Here is a 19,515-nt window from a genome sequence, read left to right as displayed (position 1 = left end):
TTTGGGGGGTCAAGTATCCTTTTTGATCATAGGATGAAAACTCTGGGCCATCTCCCTAAAGAAAACACATAAGCACCAAGACCATAATTTGCCAGGCAACGTGATGGAGTTCACAGGCCTCTTGATACCCACTTATACATCCCCTTGGGAATCTGCAGCCACCAGAGGCTAAAGACACTACTGTAGAAAAACCAGTGAGAGAAGGAATCCCAGGGGTATCAACCTCCCTCCCCCCAGCCCCATGCCCTCTCCTGCCCTTGCTGGCCTCCAAAACATTCCTGCCCCAGGGCCTTTGCACCTGCCACTCCTCTGCCTGGAATGATCTTCCCCAGACATCCATGTAGCTCCCTCCCTCCCCTCCTTCTGGTCTCTGCTCAGATGTCACCTCCTCTGAGAACTTGCCCTGTCCAGCTTTTGTCATCCCCCTGTCCTTATTCTGCTTCGTCTCAGAGCACTTATCACCTCCAGGCATGATTTTACACTTACACATTTATTTACCGGACAAATCTGTCTCCCCCACACCATCCCCAGTAGCATGTGAGCACCAGGAGACCAGGAACGGTTGTCTTTTGTTCCCTGCTACATCTCCAGAACGTTACCCAACACACAGTAGGCAGTCAATACACTTTTGTTGCGGAAATCTTTCTTTCATTAGAACACCAGTTTCAAAGGCTGCCTGGGTCCCAGGCTCCTCCGGGAATCAGGTCAAAGCTGTGAACCTGCTCTCCAGCAGATGTGTAACCAGGCACATCGTTTACCCTCAATTTTGGAGATGCCATCACAAACTCCCTGAGAGCTGTTGAGGGGGTTTCAGGCTAAGAAACTTCCAAAAGGCAAAGGTGAAACATTGGCAGAGGGGCAGAGTGGTATTTCCAGGCATGTGCGCGCATGCGTGCGCACACACACCACTTACACACCCACTATATTCAGAAACAGAAACAACACACCCACACCAGGCATGATCCAACAACCAGACACACAGACAGACACAGCTGGGGACACACACACACACACACACACACACACAGATGGCTTCAGGCAAGCGCACAAGTGTCCCTGTCTCCCGGGGTGGGAAGTTGGGGGGGGGCGGGGCTGGAGAAGGAAGAGAAAGTACATCATAGGGTTTGGTTACTTCCAGCCTCTGGTTCTCCTCTGAGCTGTCTCCCAGTCAGAGAGAGAGAGAGAGAGAACAGGGGAAGGAGGAGGGGGAGAGGCACTGATCAGAGGGCCTGAGTGGGAGCGTGGGCGGCCAGGAGCGGGGCAGAGCTGTGGGGAGCAGAGGATGGGAGAGAGACACAGACACAGAGACAGAGAGAAAAAGAGAGAAAGAAATGGAGAGAGAGAGACTCGAAGACCTAGCGAAAAAAGGGAAGCAGGGAGATGGAGAGAGAGAGAGACGGGGTCGGGTGGAAAGGAGGAGGAAAGGAGGGAGAGAGAGAGAGAGAGACAGGGACCTGGGGCGGCCGGGAGGGGGACAGGCGTAGAAGACCCGAGCGCGCGACGTGGAGAGAGGAAGGCAGGAGGGGTGGGGACCGAGTTAGACCAGACGCTGCGAGACTCCCATAAAAAAACCGCCCCCGAGAGCGGCCGCAGCCCCCGGGAGTGGGGAGGGCGACGGGAGGGGAGGGGCTCCGGACGCTCCCGCCCCGCCCCGCCCCGCCCCGCCCCTCCAGCGGCCGAGCCGCCGGCGGACAGTGGGTTAAGCATCTCCGCTGTGGAACTTCCGGATGTGACCACAGAGAGAGGGAGAGACCGGGAGAGGGGGAGAGGGGGAGAGAGGGAGAGACGGAGCCGCCAGCATCCCTCCGGCCCGCCAACGCCGGGACCCCGCACCGCGCTGGGAGCCGCCGCCCGCCGCCCGCCCCCCGGGCCGGGCCCCCTCGCGCCCCCCTCTCCCCCGCCTCTCGGTCTGTGGATCTCGGGCTGGTTCCATCCTCCCAGGACCCGGGGGAGGGACTGGGGGCCCCGGGGAGGGGGCCTCGGGCGGCCCTTCCCCGCCTTCTCGCCCCTGCCCTCGCTGGCAGGAGCCCCTAGCTGTGACCCCCGCGGGGGCAGGAGGCTGGGGGTCCATGCTCGGAGCCTCCGTACGGCCCGGCGCCTGCCGCTGACGGCGGTGGGGGTGGGGGGGCCGGGCACCCAGCCTCCTGCCCCACCCCCTGGCGTCGGCCCCTCGGGCCATCTGGGGCCGCTGCCCCTGGCTGCGCCCTCCCCGCCGGCCAGGCCCTGGAGGGACCCGGGAGCTGCCGCCGGCATCAGCCCATGGCCCGGAGGGTAGGTCTGAGGGCGGACGATCCTGTGCCCCGGCCGGTGGTCGCATCCCCCATCCTTCCGTCTCCTCCCTGGGGAGCTCTGGCCCCCATCAGCCCATCCCGCTCTCTCCACCATCTCTTTCTCTGCCTCCCCTCTCGCTGCCCCTGAATCTCCCCTCTTCCTAACCCCGGGTCTCCCCTCTCTCTGCCCCTCAGTCTCCCCTCTCTGCCCCTGGTCTCCCCTCCATCTCAGGCCCGTTATCCTACCCCCCCCTTCTTTTTCGTCCCTCCCCTATTCTTCTCCCTGGTCTACTTTTGTTCCATGTCCTCCAGAGGGTTAGGCGTGGGGACAGTGCTGGGAGAGGTGGGTCTCACCAGGCAGGGCCAAGGGATTCTCTTCCGCTGTCCTGGGGTTGGAGAGACAGGCGAAGAGGTGAGCAGGCACCTTTGGGGGTGGAGGGGGGCAGGAATACCGCAGGATTCGAGGACATCCTGAGATGTGCGATGAACGGTGGGGGGGGCAGTTGGATTTAACTTCAGTGCTCAGGAGAAGTTAGGAGAAAAGGAAAGACACACACACACACTCAGAGCCCTCCGTGCACACACTCAGAGCCCTCCGTGCACACACCCGCTATGGCAGGAACACTGGTACCTCCCCCTCTCCAGTCCCTTTGCCTCTTTGAACCTCAGTTTCTTCCGAGGAAAGAGGAAAGGATTGGACGTGGGTGACTTAAAGGTCCCCTGGCTTCACCGGTGCGTGTGCTTCTGTGGTGACAGGACACAGAAATCTCACGCGTGATTTCTCTTTGGGGCTGTTGGCACAAGTGCGTTGGTGTGGTTGAGCCGGGTTACACTTTGGTTCAACAAGTGTTTATTGACTGTGCGCCAGGCACTGTGCTAAATGTCTCGCGCATTGATTCATTCACCCACTCATTCATTCCTGCGCCTGGCTTCTGGCTGTGTGTGTGTGCGCGCGTGTGTGGTGGGTCCACATGGGGAGTGGAGTGTGACAAGTTAAGATGCACTCAGACGTGCATATTCATCTGTGAAATGAAATTGAAGCGGGGGAGACTGTATGTGTACATTTGTGTACAAACAATGAACTGCTTTGATGGGCAGTGCCCAGGAGCGAGAATCGATTTCTCTCCCCTCCTCTCTCTCCCCTTCTCTGTCTCTGTCTCTGCCTCCCTCTCTCTCTCTGCCCCCTGTCTCCCTTTGTGTGTTTCTCCTGTATCTTCTCCCTGTGTCTCTCCCTCTCTGCTCTTCCCTCTGACTCTACATCTCTCTTTATCTCTTGTCTCTTTCTCCACCTTTTTTGTCTCTCTCACCATTTCTCTCCCTCCCTCTAATCTCTCCTTCCCTCTTTCTCTTGCATCTCCCTCCCAGTCTCTCTCTTCTCTCACATCTCTCTCCCTCTCTCTGAATCTCTCTCCCCTAAGTCTCTGTGAGAAGCTAGCAGTTACCAGCCAGCCAATCCCTGACCCCCCCCAACCCTGACCCTCAGATCCAAGACCTGGGTCAGTCTCTCTCCCCTGGACCCTCCTGCCCACACACTGGGAATCTCTGACGGGACATTTTTCACAGTCCACGGGTCCAAAGGAAGGCTTGAGGACAGGGCCTTCAGTCCCACCCAGACAGCTCCATGGGACATCAGGGGCCTAAGGGAGCAAGGCTGGGACACTTGGGGACAGTAGGGCAGGTGACTGGGGCAAGGAGGGGGCATTTCCTGGGTGCGAGGGTAGGGAGGTTTCTTGTTGGTGCTGACACGTCCCTGGGGCTCTTCCCCTCTCACCTTCCCCCACCCAGTACGATGAGCTGCCCCACTACCCCGGCATCGTGGACAGCACTGCAGCCCTGGCTGGCTTCTCGGAGGCAGTGCCCTCGGCACCGAGAGCCCCCGGGCCCTACGGCCCCCACCGGCCTCCCCAGCCCCCGCCCCTGGGCTTGGATAGTGATGGCCTGAGGAGGGAGAAGGATGAGATCTACGGGTGAGTGGGGACAAGGCTGAGGGCTCCATGGGGTCTCGGGATGTGCCCCCACCCTGTTTCTTTGTCTCTCTGGATATGTTTCTCTTCTCTGACTCTGTCTCACTCTGTCTCTATCTCTCCACCTCTTCCCTCTGGGTCTCCTCTCCACCTCCCGGTTGTGCCATATTTCCCAGCCCCCCTGCCCTCCCCTCGTGAACTCTCACCCCCTGCTTTCCCCAGACACCCGCTCTTCCCGCTGCTGGCCCTGGTCTTTGAGAAATGTGAATTGGCCACGTGTTCTCCCCGTGATGGGGCTGGGACTGGGCTGGGCACACCCCCAGGCAGTGATGTATGCTCCTCCGATTCCTTCAATGAGGACATCGCAGCCTTTGCCAAGCAGGTGGGCACCCACCATCCGCTGTGCGCCAGGAGAACCAGTGAAGTGGGGTGGGCAGGAGACAGGATGTGCCCTCCCTGGCCTCTCTCTTTCTCCCAGGTCCGCTCCGAGAGGCCTCTCTTCTCCTCCAACCCGGAGCTGGACAATCTGGTGAGACCTGGGCCCTCCCCAACTCCTTCTCCTCCAAGGGGGTCTCCTGTTCCACTCTCCATAGCCCTGGGATTGGTTGTGGGAGCAAAGAGGAGACCGCCTGGCCCACGTCCTCAAATAGTGATCATTGTTGCCCATTTGCAATGCAGTGTAGCCTAGAGTTTGAGAACAGGGACTCGATGGCCTGAGTTCGAATCCCAGCTCTCTACTTACTAGTTCTAAGAACCAGGGCAGGTAGTTCCAGCTCCCTGGGCCCCGTTTTCCTCATCTGTAAAGTGTAGCTAGTAATAATTTCTATCTTGTAGGGCTGTTGCGAGTGTATAATGAGTTAAAGAGAGTCAAGCCTGTAGCACAATGCCTGGCACTGAATGGGGACTCATTAAGTGTTTGCTGTTCTATCAGTCAGAACAGGGCTCACATCAAAATGAATAAAAGCAGTTAGCTGTAAAGGAGAGAGGAGAGGAGAGAGAAGAGGGAGAAAGGGAAGAGAAGGAGGAGAGGGAGAGAGAGGGAGAAATACCCCGACTTGTCCCTTCCTTTTGCTTTCCAGCTCCCACCAGAGCTTCCTATTGGCTGAACCCTTTGGCAAAGGACTCTGGGAAATGTAGTTTTCAGGTGAAGGGTGGGAAATGGATCCAAGGGCAAGCAGGCAAAGGATGTGGTGCTATTATTAGAGCATACCCTAACTCACTCTTCTTGTGATGGGTCCTCTTCTGTCTCTTGCACCTCTTGCTTCTCTTTCTTTGTCTCTGATCTCAATCTCACACTCCCTTGTTCCTTAATTCTGGGTCTCCATCTCTGTTCTCTATTTCTCTCTGCCCCTGTCATTTTGTCTTTGTCTCTCTTTGCACTCTTTTTTCTGTTTGTCATCCAATGCACTTTATCTGTTTCTCTCTCTTCTTCTTCCTCCTCCCCTTCATCTTCTTCTCCTTCTCCTTCTCCTTCTCCTTCTCCTCCTCCTTCTCCTTCTCCTCCTTCTCCTCCTCCTCCTCCTCCTCCTCGTTCTTCTCCTTCTCCTTCTTCCTCTTCTTCTTCCTCTTCTCCTCCTCCACCTCCTTCTTCTCTTTTTTCGCCTTCTCCTCTTCCTTCCTCTCTGTCTCGCTCCCTCGCTCCCTCTATCCCTCCCCTCTTGTGTCTCTGTTTTCAGATGATACAAGCCATTCAAGTGCTCCGTTTCCACCTGCTGGAGCTGGAGAAGGTGAGTGCTCCTCACTTCCCCTCACGCCCTCACTTGCCCCCCATCCCTTCCCTTCTTGCCCCCTCCACCCCTCCTTCAGGCTCTCTCCCCACCAGAGTTGGAGCAGAAGGCCACCCCCATCCCTATACACCCCAGCCCTGGCCCCCGGGTGGCCCCCCCAGTACCCCGGTGCCCCCTCAGGTCCACGACCTGTGCGACAACTTCTGTCACCGCTACATCACCTGCCTCAAGGGAAAGATGCCCATCGACCTGGTCATCGAGGATCGGGACGGCGGCTGCAGGGAGGATCTCGACGACTACCCGGCCTCCTGCCCGAGCCTCCCAGATCAGGTGGGCCCCAGGATGGGGCGACAGGCATTGCCCTGAAACCAAAGGCATGCCCAGAGAGCTGGGTTCCAGTATCAGGGCACACACAACACACCACACAGCCTGAGACAGCCACAGTCAGACATGGCCTGACCACAGGACAGGCACCAACTATGCAACAGCCACACAGACTGCAATACAGCTGGATGACAGGACGCATACACACCCCAACAGCTGCAGATGCCACACATAGACTTGGCTACACCCACATAGGTTCACAGACAGCCACAAAACCCATTACACTCACAGTAAGGTGATAGCATATGCCACATACTTAAACACTCACAGCCCAACGGCATAATAGCATCATAGATCACACAGCCTGATTGAGACACTGCCGTTCTAGAGAGAGAGAGTGTGTGTGTGTGTGTGCGTGTGTGTGCAGTATACACACCTCAACAACGTAACAGCCACCCAGCTGGAGATGGAGCCAAATGGCCCCAGATCCTACGACATAAGCTCAGCTACAGCCACACTTAGACCCAGAGCAGCCACAGTGCTTGCACACACACGCACACACACACACACACACACACACACACACGCTACCCTAACCTCTTTTTCTTTTTTATAAATTTATTTCTTTATTTTTGGCTGCATTGGGTCTTCGTTGCTGCATGCAGGCTTTCTCTAGTTGTGGCGAGCGGGAGCTACTCTTCCTTGCAGTGCACGGGCTTCTCACTGCAGTGGCTTCTCTTGTTGCGGAGCACGGGCTCTAGGCGCGCGGGCTTCAGTAGTTGTGGCGCACGGGCTTAGTTGCTGCACGGCATGTGGGATCTTCCCAGACCAGGGCTTGAACCCGTGTCCCCTGCATTGGCAGGCAGATTCTTCACCACTGCGCCACCAGGGAAGTCCTACCCTAACCTCTTAACAATTGGACTGCTGTAGGTGTGGGCACACACCTTGCCACTCAGTGGCCACGTGGCCCCAGATTCATTCAGTCTCAGATACAATCAGACTATAGTTTCATAGACTTAGGCACCCAGGCAACAATCACACAACAGCTGTGCGGATCCCAGTGAGGCCCATACCCACAAGGTGGTCACACTATCAACGCAGCAATTATACAGCATGACACCCAAATACAGGCACGTGACCATACCACAACCACGCAGACTGGAGCAGGCGCACACAGCAGTCACAGACGAGCCTCAGGGACCCTCTGCCCCACAGCCCGTATTATGCACCCACTCAGTAGCCCACCATGTGCGTGTGCTGACCAGTTACAACTCCCTCGGAGACGTAGCCATATTCTGTATCTTCACACAGCTGCCAACACACTCCTCTGGCCATCGTCCCCCGCCAAAGAATCACGGAGCTGCCTGCCCACTCATGCAGGACTCAGGATAACCACACACTGTCTCCCAAATAGGACCCCAACCCCTAGAACTACAGCCACAAGCTTAGAAAAATAAATGTAGCCTTGCATTTGCCAGGTATAGCCACCTGGCCGGTTGAGAGAGTGACACAACCACGCTCAAATACGGCTGCGTGTCTCAGCTCTGCCCACGTGACACCTCTTCTCCAGGGACAACCTTGCCTTGTCGGGCACGGACGTAAGCACATTCACACTCACATGCTGCATGACAGTCTCAGGACAGCGTCAGGTACACTGGCATGGACGCTCATCCGATCAGATCCAATGCCAGAAGGGCAGGGTGACAGTTCCAGCAGTGCTCAAAAGCCTTCAGACCTCATGATTCTGTCGTCTGCACACAACCCATCCCCAAAGCCCTCAAACTCTAAATTGCACACAGATATTCTGAGCCCAGAGAAAGCTGCTCTAAGGTGCCGTGTCTCAGGCTGAGCCCTGGAAGGACACAAATGCTGCATCCGTTTGCAGGGGTGAGGGGCTAATTACAAAGCAGAGGGCAGGGTCTAGGACATTCACCAGGGGCAGGGGTGTACCCCAGGGCTCAGCAACAGCAGGCGGCTGTTGCCATCCCCACCTCCACCCAGTCTGCCTCCCAACAACTGAAGAACCTTAAACCAAATGACAAAGAAATGATGTATCTATACAGGTGGGTGGGCCTCCTGGACACAGAGCTGGGGCAGGGGGTGAATTCAACACATTGTCAAGTTCCTCAAAGTGTGTAGGAGTTTGGATAAAGAAAATACAACCCCCGACTCCCTGATCTGCAATTTGGAGACCACCAAATCTCTGAAAACTAGAAGTTGGTGTTTTTTTCCCCATAAGTTTAGTGCAGATTTATTTGGCAGCAAAATCTGACCTGAACTGAGAGGCTATTTACAGCCTTTATTTATTCCACTTAGTTAAATATTCATCCATTTTGCTGCAGAAATGTTAATGAGTTTGATGACGAGGTTACGCCCCAGACACTGTGGAGGTGTTAGGAAATAGTGGCGTGTGCACTGCCTAAAGATATGAAAAGTTTTGAATTTTGAAAGAGCGCTGGCTTCCCGGGATTTCTGATCAGGTGCCAGAGATCTGTACAAGCTCACCTTTCCTGAGTGACTGCGGTGTGCCTTTATGTAAATTAACTCACTGAATCCTTACCACACTCTGTGAGGGGGGTGGGGATGGTTGTCCTCCATTTTTGCAGTGGAGGAAACTGAGGCACAGAGAGGTGAAGTGACTTGCCCAAGGTCACACACAGCCAGGAGAGAGGCAGACACAGTCTTCACACTCAGGGCTCCTAGCTCCAGAGCCCGTGGTCTTAGCCACTGTAGTGTATTATACCCCAAGCCTTGGCACTGACTTCCGAGTCTTATTTTCCAGAATACTACATGGATTAGAGACCAAGAAGACAGCGGGTCTGTACATTTGGGGACTCCGGGTCCATCCAGCGGGGGCCTGGCCTCCCAGAGTGGTGACAACTCCAGTGACCAAGGTGAGAAGCTTGAGAGGTGGAGGGGAAAGGTGGGAGTCAGTCTGAGGATTGAAGTTAGACAGCAGGTAGGACTTCCAGAGGGGCAAGGATGACTGGCGTGTGGAGTGGTGCCTTGGGGGAAAGTTCTGGGTCCCTCTGGTCCCCCACCTTTCCCGTCCACAGCACAGCATGCCTCTCCCTGCTCAGGAGATGGACTAGACACAAATGTGGCCTCTCCCAGTTCTGGGGGAGAGGACGAAGAGCTGGACCACGAGCGCCGGCAGAACAAGAAGAGAGGGATCTTCCCCAAGGTGGCCACCAACATCATGAGAGCCTGGTTGTTCCAGCACCTCTCGGTGAGAGCCCTGGGGCCCTGGTGCGGGGTGGGCAGAGAGAGAGATGGAGAAGGATGGCTACACAGAAACTGAGGCCCGGAGAGAGACCCAGAGACGGGAGACTGAGGCAGCAGGGAAATATTGAGGGAAAATCTCAAGCAGATGGGGATTGACAAGAGCAAACATCCATGAGCACTACCTGTGTGCCAGGTGCCACTCAGGGCTCTGGACTCATTCAGTCCTCTCCCCCGCCCCAGACCCTCCCATCCAGTCACCCACCCATCAGTCATCCACCATCCAGCCAAACATACCCCATGAGGACAGCGATGTCGTTAGCTCCATTTCGCAGATGAGGAGACTGAGGCCCAGAGGTCTCACAGCCAGAAGTGGGTTCAAATGCAGGCAGTCTGGCCTTAATCAGCAAACCACCCTGCCTCAGGGAGACAGGAGGACAGACAGGGAGAGGCCGAAACAAAGATAGAGATGGGGAGTTATGGAGAGCAGAGTCAGAGCAAGAGAGACACAGGGGGAGACTGAGTCACATTGGGGGAGGGACAGACAGACAGACACAGAGAAAGGTAGAGATTGTGACGGGGAGAGACATGCACAAGGACCTGTCGGACTCAGAGAGGGCTGGTGCTGGGCTTTGCCTCCTTTCCCCAGGGAGGTGGAGTTCCCCCAGTTCCCCCCTCCCGCAGCTCCACCTCCCTGATGAGAGCTGGCCAATTAGCCTCTAATTGCTGGAAGAGGTTGGGGGACACCCACCGGTGTAATTGCCCAAAGCTTGGCTCTGCCTCCCTCCATTGGGCCCCGGGGAACACGGAGAAGCTCAGACAGGCCGCCAGCTGTCCTGGCCTTGCCTCAGCCTGGGCTCACCAACTCCCTGGGACCTGGGCAGGCCAGGCCTGGGGGATCAGAGGGCAACCAGGCAAGCAGGGTGACTCTTGCTGGTGGCCACAGCACCCGTACCCCTCAGAGGAGCAGAAGAAACAGCTGTCCCAGGACACGGGGCTCACCATCCTACAAGTCAACAACTGGTGAGTGACACCGGAGGCCTGGGCGCTCCGTGGGCCAGCCCGGGGTGGGAGGCCGGGCGCTGTCCGCGGTGCTGAAGGAGGCCCCAAAGCCCCTCGGAGCCTCTCTTCGTCCTGCCTCTGCTTTGCCGCCCCTGTATCCGTCCTCTCTTGCCTGCTCTCTCTCTGTCCCTGTGTATTCATTTCTGTCTCTCTTCTACTCCCTCTTTGCACCCTCCTCCGTTTCCATGGCCCCCTCCCAGGTTCATTAATGCCCGGAGACGCATCGTGCAACCAATGATCGATCAATCCAACCGCACAGGTACAGGGAGAAGGTGGGAAGAGAGGGCCTGGTGTTGCCGGGGGAGTATCAAAGCCTGAACCGGGCATCCTGGGGCTCAGCCTGCACCCGTCAACTCCCCTAGCAGGGCAGGGTGCAGCCTTCAGCCCAGAGGGCCAGCCCATGGGGGCCTACACGGAGACTCAGCCACAAGTGACTGTCAGGCCCCCAGGTAAGCCCCGCCCCCTAACTAAGCCACACCCCCAGCACTCCAGGCCCCTCCTCCAAACAATGTGCCCTACCTTCTGGGATTAAGTTCTTGAAAAATACCTTGCTTCATTTGCTTAAAAGGGGAGTCGAAGATGCAAATGCAGATTTCCTGGTCCCCACCTTTCCTCCCAGAGTTTGCTTCTTCCAGGCTTCAACCACCCATTGGAAAGCTCCACTTTTCCTTAAAGGACCAGCACCCTCTTAAAGGATGACTCAGTTTGTCCTGATAGAGGAGTCCCCTGGGGAAGGAAGGGGGAGTGGGGCATATGGGGGTGTCTGGTGAAGACCACTAACACTCCTCTTTTGTCTTCCAGGATCAATGGGGATGAGTTTGAACTTAGAAGGAGAGTGGCATTATTTATAGAGGCTGGAGTCAGGAGAGATGTGAGTGTCCTAGGTCTAGGGGCACTAGGTTGGAGAGTGTGCTATTCTCAACCCCTCGTAAGACCTCCAGACTCCAACAGTGAGCCCACCCAGGGCAGGGTCAGCCTGCGTCTCTGAACTGAGGGTTCTCCAATCCATCCATCCATCCATCAATTCACCCATACATATATTTATCCATCCGTCAATCATCCACCAACCCCCGCATCCATCCAAACATACATTCATCCACTCATTCATTCATCTATCCACCCACCTATCCACTCATCCATCCACCTCCAAACTGATCCATCCACCCACACATCCACCCTCCTATTCATGCATTCATCCACCTACCTACCTACCTGCCTACCCGTGGATCCATCCATGTGTGTATCCACCACCCTTCATCCATCAGAAGATAGAGCTACCCACTCATTCACCCACCTCCACATTGATCCCCCCACCCACATGTCCACCCACTTGTCAACTTACCCATGCATTCACGCACCTACCTACCCACCCACTCATCCACCCATCCACATATTACATACATTTCCAAACACATATTGACATGCCTCAGGTAGGGTACAGCTCTTGAGAAGATTCTGGGCTCATGAGGAGGTGGACATTAGAAACCAATGGCAATCTAGTCCAACAGTTCAAACAATAAAACACAGCTATCATCAGCTATCTCTGAGATATCAGGGAAGACTTTATAGAAGAAGTGGCTTCTGGGTAGGGCATTGAAGGATGAATAGGAGACCACTGGGCAGAAAGTTGGGGGCAAGGTAGCAGGGTGCATTCTTTTACTCTCCCAAGTCTTCAGTCTAGAGTATCTTCTCAGTCTTTACAATAACCCCAAAAGAGAGAAGCTATTATTATTTTCATTTTACAGATAAGAAAACTGAGGCTCGGAGAGAAGAGTTCACTTGTGCAGGTTCACTCAGCTTAGAAAAGCAGAGGGAACAGCATGTGCAAACGCCCAGGGTTGAGAGGCTGCCTGGAGTTTCTAAAGCAGCGGCCGTGGCTCACGGGCCCAGCCACTCCGCGGCACGTGGGATCTTCCCGGACCGGGGCACGAACCCGTGTCCCCTGCATCGGCAGGTGGACTCTCAACCACTGCGCCACCAGGGAAGCCCCACAGATCAGATCTTGACTCTCCTTGGATTAAAACCCTTCTGTGGCTCCCTAGTGCCCATTGGATGAGGTCCAAACTCCTTGGTTTGGCATCTGTTCATTCATTCATTCCATACACATTCCCTGAGCAGCTGTGTGCCCAGCCCTGTGCTGGGTGGTGATGGGGACACAGCAGTGACCATGACAGCCCAGCCCTGTGCCCATGAGGCTCACAGTCCAGTGGGGGAGACAGATCTGTCCCCAGACAGTAATGACCTACAGTAGGCAGGGCTGGGAGGAGGGAACCCAAGAACTGGAAGAACCCAGAGGGGGCATCGGGCCTAGGCTGGGGTGTTCAGGGAGGACTTCCTGGAGGAGGGCACTTTGGAGCTGAGACCAGGAGAATAAGAGGAGTGAGACAGGAGAGGAAGGAACAGTATATGCAAAGGCTATAAGTCCCTCACTACACACACACGTACATACAAAGGGACTGGGCTGGGCTGAGGCTGGTGTGTCAACTGGGTGAGTAATGAAATCAAGGCCCACAGAAAGGCTGGGATATGAGAGTGGAGACCTGCAAGGGCTTAGGCTTGGAGAGCACTGGAGGCCTGAGCCTGGGAGGAGAGGTTTGTTCAGTGCCCGGCAGGTCCATGGGGGGTCTCAGCTCTGCCCTGACCAACTGCAGACAGGTGAGCCCTGGTCCAGAGTCAGGGGACCTCTGGGACCAAGAGTGATGGAGGGAGCTTCTTATCCTGCTCCCCAAGCAAGCTGCCTTTTCTCCCCACTCTTTTCTGTCTCTCCCAATCCCTGCCTTTTCCTCTTTGTCTCTCCCTTTATTTCTGTCTCTCTCATTCTTTCTCTTTCCACATCTCCATCTCTGATTATCTCCATGTCTCTTCTCTATCCTGCTCTGTCTGTCCCTCTCGCCTTATCTTTTTTTTTTTTTAATTTATTTATTTTTGGCTACGTTGGGTCTTTGTTGCTGCACGCTGACTTTCTCTAGTTGCAGCGAGTGGGGGCTACTCTTCATTGCGGTGCATGGGCTTCTCATTGTGGTGGCTTCTCGTTGCAGAGCACAGGCTCTAGGTGCGCAGGCTTCAGTAGTTGTGACATGAGGGCTCAGCAGTTGTGGCTCACAGGCTCTAGAGCACAGGCTCAGTAGTTGTGGCACACGGGCTTAGTTGCTTCGCGGTATGTGGGATCTTCCTGGACTAGGGCTCGAACCCGTGTCTCCTGCATTGGTAGGTGGATTCTTAACCACTGTGCCACCAGGGAAGCCCTCCTTATCTTTATCTCTTTCTTTGTCTTGACTGTCTCCTTGTCTTTTTTTCATCTCTGTCTGTCTCTTTCCCTTCATTTCTGTTCTGATTCTCTGCCTCTGTCGCTGTCTCTCTCTCTGTGTCCCTCTCACTGTGGGGCTGGTGGGGACAGCGCAGAAGGCCTGATGTAGGTCCAAACGCCCTCTCCATCTCCTGACTTGGCCTCTCCTCTCCTTTCCACAGACCCCAACCTCTGGACTGTGACTGCCAGGTTCATACCTGCTTCTGGTCGACGCCTGGCCCTCTGGCTTCAGGACCCCACCTCCTATGGCCCCCCCAACTCAATGCCTACCTCCCTGGGGCCCTGCCGGGACATGAGGGGCCTGAGCACCCACTCGAGGGTCTCTCAAGGACAAAGACAAGGCCTCTAGGCCCTGTGCCCCACTTCTGCCCTCACCTCTGCCTGGAACCTGAGCTGAGATCCTGGGCCTGGCAGTTCAGAAGATGGCGGCTGGGTACCCCCCCACCCCTAGGACAGAGAAGGGATTGGGGGTGGGCTGGGGCCATCAGGGAAGGAGGGTCACCCAGATCCGACATTTAGAGAGGTTCCCTTCATCCTCCCAGCCCACCCTCTTTCCCCCTCCCCCACTCCCCTCTTGTGTTGTCTTCTACCTTTTTTTTTTAAGCATAAAGTCTTAAAAACAAAAGGCCACCAATCTGAGTTCGTGGGTCTCTTCCATGATTCAAATTCTCATCAGTTTGAAGCTCATGAATCACTAATTATAATAATAATTGATGCTTTTTATCCTGCTCTCTCCTCAGGCCCTCGGTATGTATCGGTTAGCTATTGCTGTGTAACAAACCATACCAAAGCTTCATGGTTCAAAAGGCCAATTAATTTTTAGCACATTAATCTACAGGTTGATGTAGTAGGCTGATCTGGGCAGTTCTTGTGGCTTCAAAAGGGCTCTCTTGTGTATCTGTGGCCAGCCACAGGTCAGCAAGGGGGCTCTGCTGGCAGGCAGTGGGGACAACAGGAGTGACTGGGGTACATGGTAACATACCCCAGCAGGCTGACCTTGTTTGTGGAAAATGACCAGCTCAGTCCCCCTTCGGGGTGTCTGTCCTGGCTGTTCCCTTTGCCTGGGACACCTTCCTGGCTCAGAGGTCACCTCTGCAAAGACAGGAACAGCCAAACCAAAGCACCCCGCTCTGTCCACCACTCTCTCTCACCTCATTCCCTGTCCCCCATCACCCCCTCCCTGGAATTCTTTCCATCACTTATTTGCCTATTCATTATTGGCTGGAACCTCAGCACTTCCAGAAGGCAGGAGTTTGTCTCTCTCTGTCACTGTGGTGACCTGGGGCCTCAGACAGCAAGCACCCTATACCCAGCAGGTGCCTGGGAAACAGGTGAAGAACGGAGGAAGAAATTCCATAGTTCTGAGACTCAGCCGCCTTCACCTCGTCATTCATTCCTCCTGGCCACGGGTATGCCCTGGACACGCACCCTCTGCTCGTCCCTGCACTTGAGTGAACAAACCCAAGACCCTGCCCTGGGGGAGCGGACGTCCTAGTGGGGAAGACCCACGATGGGCCAAATAAATGAGTACATCATTTAGTCTGTGAGAAGCTGACAGTGTCATAAAAAGCAGAGCAGGGTAGGGATGGGAGTACAGGTGCCTCCTTTACACATTTATTTACCCTTTCTCTAGTTCGTGCTGTGCCAGGCTCTGTTCCAGGAGGTTTATACCTATCAATCTGGTAAACGCTTACCACTAAGCCCCAGGAGGAGGTATGATCACTGGCCACATTTCCCAGATCAGGAAACTGAGGTCCAGAGAAGTGAAATCGTTCGCCCGGGGTCACAGAGCTGGAGAGTGGGTGTTCCCATTAGAACCCAGGCAGGCTGTGAGCTAACCACTTGCCTCACAACCCCTCATTTTTAAAAATAGAATTCTAAGAGTCTATGATTTCTAAAGGGCCTATATCACCGATTGTTTTCTGAGTTACAAATTGTTTTGGCGACTACGATTACAGTTTGTCTCTCCCCAAACTCCCGGGGACTGAAGTGGGATGGACGAGGGATATACAACAAGAAGGACTTTGGACACCTCCCCACTTTTAAAGGCGGGTGGGGGAGGGTTATGGGGGAGGGGGCAGGGCTGGGCCAAGGCCTGAGGTCTACATCAAGGGGAGGGCTTTGTATTCCTGCAACCTGGCCTGGCCGGCAAAGGGACACTGGCAGGTGGGGGAGGGGAAGCTCTCCTTTCCCCCTCCCCCACCTGGTTGAAAATACCTCTCATTTAATCCTCTCTAATTAAATCAATTGGCTGTGCCGTGGGGGAGGAGAGAAACTGGGCGGGAGGTTAATTGTAACTAAAAATACCTCCCCCACTTCCTGGGGTGAGGAACCAGCTGAACCTGGAGTTCTGAGGCTGCCTGTGCAGTGGGTTGGTGTTGCTGAGTGGAAGGGGCAGAGAGGCGGGGACTCTGATGGGTCTGCAGGGTGGCCCGTGTGGGGCTGGATGGCAGGGCCAAGTGGTCACCGGGGTTGGTGCATGTGCGTGTGTGTGACAATTGCATGACTGCTGAGGCCATGGACTTAGGATGCTGGGGTCGACGTGCCATTGTGGGGAGGGGCATCGGTGTAGCGGCCACCTCCAGGAGTGTGTCCGCCGCCGAGCCTACTACTGAATGGGACGTATGTCACCGAGGAAGGGCTGTGGCTGTCACGCTGTGCCTCATAGGTTGTATGTCTCCGTGTGAGTGCGTGTCCATGACTACAAGACAGTGGGTCTTTATAACTGGGGACCACCTTGCGTATGTCCAAAGCCTGGTTGTGTCTCCACGGCCGCTCTTCTCTGCAGACCAGACCTCACGGTGGCCGCCCCTGAACTGGGAAACAAGTGCAGTGGGATCATCCGATCCGGGGACGGCAGGGGCTAAGACGCGGCACTGAGCCGCCGAAGGCCAGGTGGGCGTGGCCACCACCCCGCGGTGGGCGTGGCCACCACAAAGGACAGCCCCGCAAACAACAATCAGAAGAGACCATGGCGCTGGGAGTTGATCATGGCGCTCCTAGGAGGGAAATAGAGGTCCTCTCCACTAAGTTCTGGCTTGGTCTGCATACGCGGAAGAGTTCTGGGTCTAGTGAACCAAAGTCTAACCTGAATCCTAAAACCAGAGAGTCACGGGCCCTCCATCAATCCCCAGGCTTGAGCCAGGTTACAGACCCAAGGCCCCTTGAATTAGGGGAGGCCGGGTCCCCTCGAGGAAGGACCCCAGTACACTGCCCAAAATTCATACTGTTAATCTTTCTACGGGTCTTCCCCAAAGGGACTTAGGGCCTTTGACCAGGGTCACTGCGCACTGGGAAAAACGAAATAATCAGACCTTTCGGGGACTGCCAGACACCGGCTCTGAACTCACGCTGATTCCCAAAGACCCCAAACTTCAATGTGGCCAACCAGTCAGACGGGGTGCTCATGGAGATCAGATGACTAATGGTTTTTTTCCACTCAGGTCCGTCTCACCGTGGGCCCAGGGCATCCCCGAATCCATCCTGTGATAACTTCCCCAATTCTGGAATGCCCAATTGAGATAAACATACTCAACAGCTGACAGAATCCCTGACAGACACCACCTTGGTGTCTGGCTGGGATGGTGGGCGAGACCACTGGGCCACCTGGTACGGTCTGGGGGTGTGTCTGGGTGGGATCATGTGGCAAAGTGAGTCTTTATAACTGGGGGCCTCCTTATATGTGTCCATGGCAGTGTCTCCTGTGTGTGGCTTTGCAGCCTCTTATGTTACGTGTCCACAACAGTGTGGGGTCATCCTGCGCGGATGCATCAGAACGTGGGGCCGGGCAATGAGGCCGGGATCCCTCCAGAGGGCGCTGGGGAGCCAGGGAAGTTGTTTGATAGCAGTTTTATTGAGATATAATTCAAATACCATAAAATTCACCAATTTAAAGTGTGTAGTTCAATGACTTTCTTATCTTCACAGAGTTGTGCATTCATCACTACAATCAATTCTAGAACATTTCCATCCCACCCAAAAGTCACTCCCAATTCCCCCTCCCCAGCCCCAAACCCCAGGCAACCACCGATCCACTTTCTGGCTCTGTGGATTTGCCTGTTCTGGACGTTTCTTATACACGGAATTATACAATACGAGGTCTTTTGTGTCTGCCTTCCTTCACTCAGCATAGTATTTTCAAGGTTCATCCGTGTCATGGCAGTGCTTCATTTCTTTTTAGGGCTGATAATATCCCATTATCTTGGAAGAACTTTGAGCAGAGAAAGGACAGAGTCGGTTTGTGCTTTGCCCCTCGGGCTGCCACATGGAGGGTGGAATAAAGGAGGGGTGTTATGAGTGGAATTCTGTCCCCCAAAGAGATATACTGAAGTCCAAACTCCAGGACCTGTGAATGTGACCTCATTTGGGTCTTAGCAGATGGTCAAGTTCAGATGAGGTCATCGGGTGGGCCCTAATCCAATATGACTGTAAACATGTTCCTTATAAAAATGTTCTTTATAAAAGGGGAACATTTGGACATGCCCAGACATGCCAGAAGGAAAAGACAGCCATGTGAAGACGGAGGACTGCAGTGATGTATCTACAAGCCAAGAAATGCCAAAGATCGCCAGCAAAGCACCAAAAGCTGGGAGAGACAAGGGAGGCTTCCCTTGTGGGTTTCAGGGGTGACAGGCCAAGGCAGGGACATGGGGAAAGAATATGAGGAAACAGGGCCATTTTATTTTGTAAAATAAAATTATTTATTTTATTTTACATAAATAAATAAATTTTTTACATAAATAAAATTATTTATTTATTATTATTTTATTTTGTAAAATAAATTTATTTATTTATTTATTTTTGGCTGCGTTGGGTCTTCCTTGCTGCGCGCGGGCTTTTCTCTAGTCGCTGCGAGCGGGGGCTACTCTTCGTTGCGGTGCGCCGGCTTCTCATTGCGGTGGCTTCTCTTGTTGCAGAGCACGGGCTCTAGGCGCGCGGGCTCAGTAGTTGTGGCTCGTGAGCTCTAGAGCGTAGGCTCAGTAGTTGTGGCGCACGGGCTTAGTTGCTCCGCGGCACGTGGGATCTTCCCGGACCAGGGCTCGAACTCGTGTCCCCTGCATTGGCAGGTGGATTCTTAACCACTGCGCCACCAGGGAAGTCCAAGGCCAGACTTTTTAGAGATGAGAGTGCCATCAGATTTCTACATGGTATCTCAAGATATCACTGTGCTCACTCCCACAGCTCGTGGTGTAACTGCAAACACTCAAATAACGCCTACTATGTGCCAGGCACCGTTCTAAGCACTTTACATATATGGATTCACTTAATCTTTGAAACAACCCAGCAAGATAGATAATCTCATTACCCTCCATTTTGCAGATGGAGCAACTGACACCCAGAGAGATTGGGTAACCTGCCCAAGGCTGCACAATGAGTATGTAGCAGAGCTGGGATTTGAATCCAGGCTGTCTGGCTCCTGAATCCATGCCCTTAACCATGATTCTGTGCTGCGTGGAGAGCTTGCTTTTTCTACAGCCAAGGAGAGCTCCGAGGCATAACTTATTCAGCCATCACCCAATTGATGAGTGTCTTTGTGGCTTCCAATTTTCTGATATAATTGGGTGGATCCAGGTTTTGTGGGGCCTGAGGATCATACAATTCGAGGGGCCCTCTTTTGGAAAAACTATAGAACTACCAAC

At 54.5% G+C, this 19,515-nt stretch overlaps 1 protein-coding gene across 12 annotated transcripts; it reads left to right on the top strand.

The window, feature by feature from the left end:
- The first annotated feature begins 1,169 nt into the window (after positions 1-1,169).
- Positions 1,170-15,922, top strand: MEIS3 (Meis homeobox 3). Of its 12 annotated transcripts, none has more exons than XR_012328053.1 (14): positions 2,283-3,948; positions 4,056-4,237; positions 4,457-4,616; positions 4,713-4,763; positions 5,911-5,961; positions 6,142-6,291; positions 9,068-9,179; positions 9,342-9,514; positions 10,454-10,530; positions 10,770-10,828; positions 10,932-11,018; positions 11,371-11,440; positions 12,315-12,356; positions 14,038-15,922. XR_012328053.1 is itself a non-coding variant. In XM_073796068.1 (13 exons), the coding sequence occupies exons 1-12, from the start codon at positions 2,260-2,262 to the stop codon at positions 11,418-11,420; spliced, it is 1,164 nt and encodes a 387-aa protein (XP_073652169.1). In that variant the 5' UTR covers positions 1,170-2,259; the 3' UTR covers positions 11,421-11,440; positions 14,038-15,919. The 12 variants fall into 12 exon arrangements, 10 of the variants coding, with proteins under 10 accessions (XP_073652169.1, XP_033700942.1, XP_033700940.1 ...); XR_012328052.1 differs by having other exon boundaries at positions 2,284-3,948; positions 12,315-12,523; XM_073796068.1 differs by lacking the exons at positions 2,283-3,948; positions 12,315-12,356 and adding an exon at positions 1,170-2,271 and having other exon boundaries at positions 14,038-15,919.
- The last annotated feature ends 3,593 nt before the right edge of the window (positions 15,923-19,515 follow it).

The sequence above is a fragment of the Tursiops truncatus genome, chromosome 19 (genome assembly GCF_011762595.2).
Source record: "Tursiops truncatus isolate mTurTru1 chromosome 19, mTurTru1.mat.Y, whole genome shotgun sequence".
Lineage (NCBI taxonomy): Eukaryota > Metazoa > Chordata > Mammalia > Artiodactyla > Delphinidae > Tursiops > Tursiops truncatus.
The sequence above is the reverse complement of the archived record's forward strand: the minus strand, read 5'-3'. Positions and strand labels throughout refer to the sequence as shown.

Bases quoted from the DNA above. Each gene is read 5' to 3' on its own strand.
- MEIS3 (XM_073796064.1), top strand. From the start codon at position 3,892: ATGGGACATCAGGGGCCTAAGGGAGCAAGGCTGGGACACTTGGGGACA. The intron at 5,962-6,141 runs GTGAGTGCTCCT...GTGCCCCCTCAG, and splicing joins ACCTGCTGGAGCTGGAGAAG to GTCCACGACCTGTGCGACAA. The intron at 9,515-10,453 runs GTGAGAGCCCTG...TGGTGGCCACAG, and splicing joins GGTTGTTCCAGCACCTCTCG to CACCCGTACCCCTCAGAGGA.